The 7,713-nt window shown below is 33.3% G+C and overlaps 1 protein-coding gene across 1 annotated transcript; it reads left to right on the top strand.

Moving 5' to 3' along the window:
* The first annotated feature begins 3,886 nt into the window (after positions 1–3,886).
* On the top strand, positions 3,887–7,463 carry LOC111898159 (probable leucine-rich repeat receptor-like protein kinase At1g35710). The gene is made up of 2 exons (XM_023894078.3): positions 3,887–6,916; positions 7,070–7,463. Exons 1-2 carry the CDS (start codon positions 3,925–3,927, stop codon positions 7,348–7,350), a joined length of 3,273 nt encoding a protein of 1,090 aa, XP_023749846.1. The 5' UTR covers positions 3,887–3,924; the 3' UTR covers positions 7,351–7,463.
* The last annotated feature ends 250 nt before the right edge of the window (positions 7,464–7,713 follow it).

Here is a 7,713-nt window from a genome sequence, read left to right as displayed (position 1 = left end):
AGCAACTCACTTCAAACACTATTTTAACATTAATGGCAAGTATCACTTTATCTCGGATATTAGAGATGGACATTATTCCATAAAGATGACCAAAATTGGGTTGAGTGAACATCATTTGTTTACTTTATCTTCATGGTGGAATACTTGCCATCTCGGGGCATTATGGTCTTTCGCCTCTTTTTACACTTTAATTCTCTATTTTATTTTATTCATTTCCTTTTGTGTATTGATTGCCATCAATAGACCTAGTTGAAAATAAAAGCATAAGACTTGATTGATGATTTGTGGAAAATGTAAACAGTTATTATCTACTTGCTCAAATTTGACATCTTTTTAATGTATTTCTTTTGGTAACTATGTATTACAATATTAGTATATACAAGAAATCGTATGTCTTTCAATCCAAAAACTTGTGTGAAGTGATTAGTGCAAAGCTAAGATTTGCGCTAGAAAAACAAATAAAACAAATCAAAAAATGAATTGAAAAGAGAGAATATCATCTATACCTTGACAGAACTATGATCAAGTTGAACTCGTGTACAAAAATTAGAATAGTTTAAGCAAGATCATTAAAATTCATAACTCGTGTACAAAACATAAAAAAGGACTATAAAGAAATACTAGATCACATTAATCCATAACTCTCCTTATATAGTACATGTACATGAGTATAAAACCTATGAAGGTTAATGATGTAACTTGAAGTAAATTAACTTAATTAATCTATGATGCTCAGGCAGTAAAGTTGCATCAATAATTCATTATTTATCTAGTCAAAATCCACAATTCGCATTAAATGCAATCAAATTCACTAATAAAAACTTGAATCCAGCTATGTGTGTGGATTGGTAGAGTTAACATAACATTAACTCGCCTCAAATTCAATGGATAGATCAACAAATCCTTTAGGTCATTGGATGATAGAAGGAGAAAATGGAGGAAACATAAAAGAGAAGAATGTTACCTGGTAGGGAGGAAGATGATCGAGAAAAATCTACCGATTGATGGAGCAAGCGCCAAATGACAGATCAAAAAAGAGTGAGAGAAGCTCCCTATAGAGTGAAGTTCAGTCGATAGTGGCGTTAGTTGACACCGGGGGAAAACCGCAGAATGACGAATGAGGAATTAGGTCAAAATAATGAGCAAAAGTCCCGCCTATGATTAACCTATACATACATAGATGCAATATAAACACAGGTTAACTGCAACATCCTATGAGAATTAATCAAATAGATAAGTAGATGGATGGCAAACCTGTAGTATCCTTCTTGTTTGAAATCCCGACTGCAGTCAAAGATCTGGAGATTTTTTAGCAAATTCTTTTGTATTGAGCATTCTGAACCAATGGGAAAATAGTTTGTGATAGAAGATTAGAAAGAAAACCACTTGAAATCGGATTGTTATATAAATGGAGGATTAAAGAGATTGCTTGTTAGCATCAGCGACCAGCGTAATTGGGAGGTTGAGGACGGCGACAAGTTGAGAGAGGGAGAGATGTGATCGGTGGAAGGTTAAATGTTTGATTTGGGGAGGAAGTATAATTGGGTCATGTGATTTTACCAATTTGCCCTAAGAATTCATTTGCTTACATATCACGTAGCCGCTTCTAAAGACGAAATATATAAGCCCAACTTCGTTTTTTTTTTGGTGAATTTCATTATTTTTTTTGTTTTTTGAATTAAGTCGTACTAAAGACATGTTTACTTACAAAATCTAATGCTTCATTAGAAATTTCAATTGAAGCTATACAATCTGGTATGTATGTTATAAAATGTGACTTTGCAAGACAAGGGGAGCATAAATTTGATAAATATATACAACTTTTTTAAGTTATTTATTCATTTATTTAATTTTTTATAGGGTTATTTTCAAGCTATGATTTCCTGCATTGAAAAACTTTTACCTTCATTGAATGTTAAAATGAAGCTGAATCCGGATGTATTAATAAGTTTAGGTTGACAAAATGCATGATTCAAAGGTATGTTGTTTTATTGTTCAATAAAATATTATAATAAAAAATCATATTTATATTTATATTTCTTTACAAATAAAACAATGAACATTTTTTTCTTATTATTTACATGTTCAAATAGAAAGCGTAGGTGAAAGCGGGATGGGTGGTGGGGTTATGGTAAATGTGGAGTGTGTTTTCTATTTTTAAAAATTAAAAGAAAAAAGAATTACAAATATTTAAAAAAACATTAAGGATAATGGTAAATAGCTAAGAAGTTTCATTATGTAGCAAAGTGGCTACATAATCTAGTTTCGTAGAAATTTATGTAACAAAAGAGCTATGGATTTTTCCACTGTAGCAAAATAGTTATGTAAATCAGTTTTGTATCAAATTTATGTAGCATAATAGCAATGGAATTTCATTACGTAACAAAATAGTTATGGATATCATTTCCGTAACTAAATTCCGTAGCAAAATAGTTATGGAAAATTATTTTGTAGCAAAATTGCTACAAAATTTAGTTTCATAGTAATTTTCGTAGCAGAATATCTATGAAATTTCACTTTGTAGAAAAATTGCTACGAAATTCTTTTCCATAACTAAATTCCGTAGCAAAATAGCTATGAAATTTAGTTTCGTAGTAATTTCCGTAACATAATAGCTATGACATTTCACTTCGTAGCACAATAGCTACGTAATTCGATTCTGTAACTAAATTCCGTAACAAAATAGCTACGCAATATCATTTTGTAGCAAAATAGCTACGAAATTTAGTTTCGTAGTAATTTTCGTAGCAAAATAGCTATGTATTTTAATTTCGTAGCAAATTCGATAGCAAACTAACTACCGATTACAATTTTCCGTAATTAGTTCTAACTTTGCAACGGAATTTTATTTCGTACAAATTTCCGTAACGAAAAATCTACGGAAAATCATTTTGTAGCATATTCCGTAGCAAAATAGCTACAAAATATGATTTTGTAGCATTTTTCCGTAGCTAAATTGAAATTTTCTTGTAGTGAAGTAAAGGTCTCCTAATGGCTACTATCTTACCCACACACACATAATTAAAAAAAAAAAAAAAAAAAAAAAAAAAAAAAACAAAAGCCATTCGGACTCATACAAAGCATGGACACTTATACTAGTTTTTATTAATAATCAACTAAAATATGGTTAAATTACTTAATTTCCCAAAAAATAATTATGTGTATGTATAATAAAGTAGTTGGTTTTTCACCTTTTATTTAATTATCTTCATTTTTAGTTGGTTTTAGTATAAGACATAGTTTAGATATTCATAATAAAAAAAAGACATTATTATGCTAAATCATCTTTTTTCCTCCCATTCACACGTTCAAGGAATACCATTACCATTGACCCATTAACAAATCGTCCACTAAAAAACATACCACTAACCCATTAAGATAGTCATCCACTAAAAAGCATTGATTGCTTAAGCATAAAACACACACTAAGCCCTTTTGTCCCTGTTCCATTAATATTTTTTCAATGTAATTTTTTCAGTCCTAAGTGTTCGATTTATGAAGTTAAATTCTGTTTTTTTTCTTTATATTAATCTGGTCTGTAATTGGAAATAATAGTAGAATCTTGACTTGTTTGATTTCAGAATCAACTACACACAATTTCACTTCTACTTCCATGATCGACATATGATATCATTGTCTTTTTGCCAAGTGACCTTTTAATTTCTTTATCAACTTTCAGTTATTTTCTAAAATTTCTATGAGAAATACCACTCAAAGTAAAATACACTTCTTGTGGGAAAATATGACATAGAGTCATTGACTTCTAGAAGAAGACACATCATGTCGAAAAATATGACATTGCTCAAATTTTCCTTTTCCAATAAGGCAAAACGAAAAGTAAGGGAAATTGGTAGCTCAAGTATAAATCAGTATACACACAAACCATCATTTTTCAAAACACAACACAGCAAATTAAGCAAAATAATGCCATCTTCAAACTTGTTACTCTACTCTCTAACTCTATTAATCATTACACTCTTCCCCAAACCAACTATTACTTATGCTTCTTTGGAGGAAGCCAATGCTCTTCTCAAATGGAAAGAAAGCCTCGAAATCCCAAACAACTCCTTGCTCTCTTCATGGCTTCCTCTCCCTATGAAATCCAATGCATCAGTTCCATGCACTTCTTGGTTTGGTGTAGTTTGCAATACTGATTGGAGCATTCATGGGCTGAACCTCAGTTCAGCTGGCTTGAAAGGTACACTCCACCAATTTCCATTCTCTTTGCTACACAATCTTACGTATTTTGATCTTGCTATGAACAACTTCTTTGGCCCCATCCCACCAGAAATCAGACTCCTGTCCAAACTTGTCTACCTTTATTTTTCAGAGAATAAGTTTTCTGGAGTAATCCCATCTGAAATAGGAAACTTGCACCAGTTAACCATCTTTTACCTAGACTCAAACAATATATCTGGCTCAATTCCTTCATCATTGGGTGATTTGATATCTTTGAAAGTTCTTTATTTTGACCAAAATCAACTCTCTGGTCCCATTCCTATCGAACTTGAGAATTTGAAGCATCTCGTTGATCTTGAGTTGAGCAACAATCAACTTAGTGGTTCAATTCCTTCGTCATTGGGTAATATGACATCTTTGAAGTTCCTTTATCTTTTTCAAAATCAACTATCTGGTCTCATTCCTATTGAACTTAAGAACTTGAAGTCTCTCGCTGAACTTTCCATAAGCTACAATAAACTTAGTGGTTGTATTCCCACATCTCTAGCAAACCTAAGTAACCTACAACTTTTGTACCTAAGTAAAAATAAATTATCTGGACCCATTCCTATTGAACTTGGGAATTTGAAGTCTCTCACCGACCTTCAGATGAGCTACAATAAACTTAGTGGTTCTATTCCTTTATCTCTAACAAACCTGAGTAACCTACAGGTATTGTGCCTAAGTCAGAATAAATTATCTGGTCCCATTCTTATCCAACTTGGGAATTTGACTTCTCTCACTGATCTTCAGTTGAGCCACAATCAAATTAGTGGTTCTATTCCTTCATCACTAGGAAACCTGAGCAACCTACAGACTCTGTACCTTAATGAGAATAAATTATTCGGCCCCATTCCTACTGAACTTGGGAATTTAAAATCTCTCACTGATCTTGTGGTGTACATCAACCAACTTAGTGGTTCTATTCCTTCATCACTAGCAAACCTGAGTAACATTGAGAGTCTGCACCTCCATGGCAACAATTTATCTGGGCCCATTCCTTATGAACTCGGGAATTTGAAGTCTCTCACTCATCTTCAGATGGGCAAGAATCGACTTAGTGGTTCTATTCCTTCCTCACTAGGAAACCTGAGCAACGTACATATTTTGTACCTCTATGAGAATATATTATCTGGTCCCATTCCTACCGAACTTGGGAATTTGAATTATGTCTCTGCTCTTGCTGTGTCGTCGAATCAACTTAGTGGTTCTATTCCTTCATCACTAGCAAACCTGAGCAATCTACAGAATTTGCACCTCGATGAGAATATGTTATCAGGTTCCATTCCAAATGAGGTTGGAAAATTGAAGTCTCTCACTATTCTTGAGGTGGGCAACAATCACCTTAGTGGTACTATTCCTCCTGAGTTTGGAAATTCAACTCAACTACAAAGGCTAGCTCTATTTTCAAATCATTTGGTTGGTGAGATCCCAAAGGAGTTTGGGAAGATGAAAAGTATGTTGTATATGTACTTGTGTGATAACCAACTCTCAGGTAATATACCTCCGGAGCTCGGATCATTCAATGAACTACTTGAACTCGATCTATCCACAAATAGATTGAATGGGTTTATACCAAGTAGTATTGGTCAGTGGTCACACATTTATGAACTAAATCTTAGTAATAACAAGATCGGTGGAAAAATTCCATCTGAGATTGGTAAATTAGGTCAACTTATAGAACTTGATTTATCTCATAATTTGCTCACAGGGGAGATACCATCTGAAGTTCAAAGTTTGAAAATTTTGCAGAATATGAATATGTCTCACAATAGACTTTGTGGGTCTATTCCTAATGCTTTTACAAGCTTACCTAGCGGGATTGATATCAATCTATCCTACAATGAACTCACAGGTCGAGTTCCCCCTTGTTCCAACTTCTTGAATGCGTCCATAAAAGGAAATCCAGGTTTGTGTGGAAATGTTACAGGAATAAAAGCTTGTGCAAGTCAAATTATTAAGAAGAAAAAGGATCCGTTTAAGCATAAGCTCATCCTTGTAATTATGTTGCCTCTTAGTTGTGCAATATTACTTGGTTTATTCATGTGTGGCTTCATTGCTTATCAAAAACAAAAGAAAAAGTCTCCACAAAAACCATTGGAAGAAGAAAGTGGTGATTATTTCTCCATTACAAGTTTTGACGGAAAAGTAGCGTATGATGATATCTTGAAAGCAACAAACGATTTTAATGAAGCATATTGTATTGGGACCGGAGGATATGGAATTGTTTACAAAGCCGAGCTACAACCTAACAATGTGGTAGCTGTCAAGAAACTCCACTCATCATCTGAGAATGTTGATCATAATGGATTCCTTAATGAGATACGTGCATTAACGAACATAAGGCATCGAAACATAGTGAAACTCTATGGATATTGCTCCCATGCCCGCCACTCGTTTTTGATTTATGAATACCTTGAAAAGGGAAGCCTTGGATCAATCTTAAGAAGCGATATCTTAGCAAAAGAATTGGATTGGTTGAAAAGGGTCAATATTGTGAAGGCCATAGCTAATGGTTTGGCTTATATGCATCATGATTGCTCACCTCCTATAATTCATAGAGACATATCCATAGCCAACATCCTTCTTGATTCTGATTATGAGGCACATATTTCTGATTTTGGCACATCCAAGCTTTTAAAGCTAGACTCATCCAATTGGACCGCAATTGCAGGCACCTATGGTTATATCGCACCAGGTAATATCATTTTGTGATGTTAGCTCTACATTTTCTTAAGTTTCATGTTATATATATGAATAAGTATTTGTACATATATGTATCTATGTTACAATCTTGTGGGGTTGATATAGCTTTTTTTTTTGTTTTTATTTGATGTTTTTTTGGATGTAGAGCTTGCTTATACGATGGTGGCAACCGAGAAATGCGATGTGTATAGCTTTGGCATCGTTTCACTAGAAGTGATCATGGGAAAGCATCCTGGTGAACTACCAACATTGTCTACTGATTATCTGGTGTTAGCAAATGTTGGAGATAGTCGTATTCCACTTCCTTCACCACAAGTTGAGAAACAAGTTAATTTAGTACTCAATCTCTCAAGATCATGTTTGAACTCAAATCCACAAGAAAGGCCAACAATGCATCAAGTTTCAAATCTGTTGATGAAGACCTGATATTAGTGTACTTTCAATGTTAATTATTTGCTTTTGTCATGTTCCCTATATTCATCCTGATGAATATATTTATATGCCTTTTTGTTATGAAACTTCTCATATGTTTTCTTAAATCATTATGTAGTAGAGAAACAAATAAGTCAGTGAAGATTGCTATTCCTTTTAGAAGTTTCATTTCTGTAAAATCATGTATTAGTCATGGACAGATCTGTCGCTGAATACTCTTCAGATGAAATCTATCAACAAGTTTTCCCATCTCTTGGATTTCCAATAACTGTAAAAAGTAGCAAAAATAACATTGGTAAATTTATCAACTAGTTTTCCCATCTCTTGGATATACAATAAATTGTTTTCTATAATTTT

This window comes from Lactuca sativa, chromosome 3, assembly GCF_002870075.4.
Source record: "Lactuca sativa cultivar Salinas chromosome 3, Lsat_Salinas_v11, whole genome shotgun sequence".
In the NCBI taxonomy this organism is placed as follows: domain Eukaryota; kingdom Viridiplantae; phylum Streptophyta; class Magnoliopsida; order Asterales; family Asteraceae; genus Lactuca; species Lactuca sativa.
The sequence above is the reverse complement of the archived record's forward strand: the minus strand, read 5'-3'. Positions and strand labels throughout refer to the sequence as shown.

What these genes read in the sequence shown, in the direction of transcription:
- LOC111898159 (XM_023894078.3), top strand. Translation starts at nt 3,925, where the DNA reads ATGCCATCTTCAAACTTGTTACTCTACTCTCTAACTCTATTAATCATT. An exon ending in CTATGGTTATATCGCACCAG is followed by an intron (nt 6,917 to 7,069) that starts GTAATATCATTT and finishes TTTTGGATGTAG; the next exon opens with AGCTTGCTTATACGATGGTG.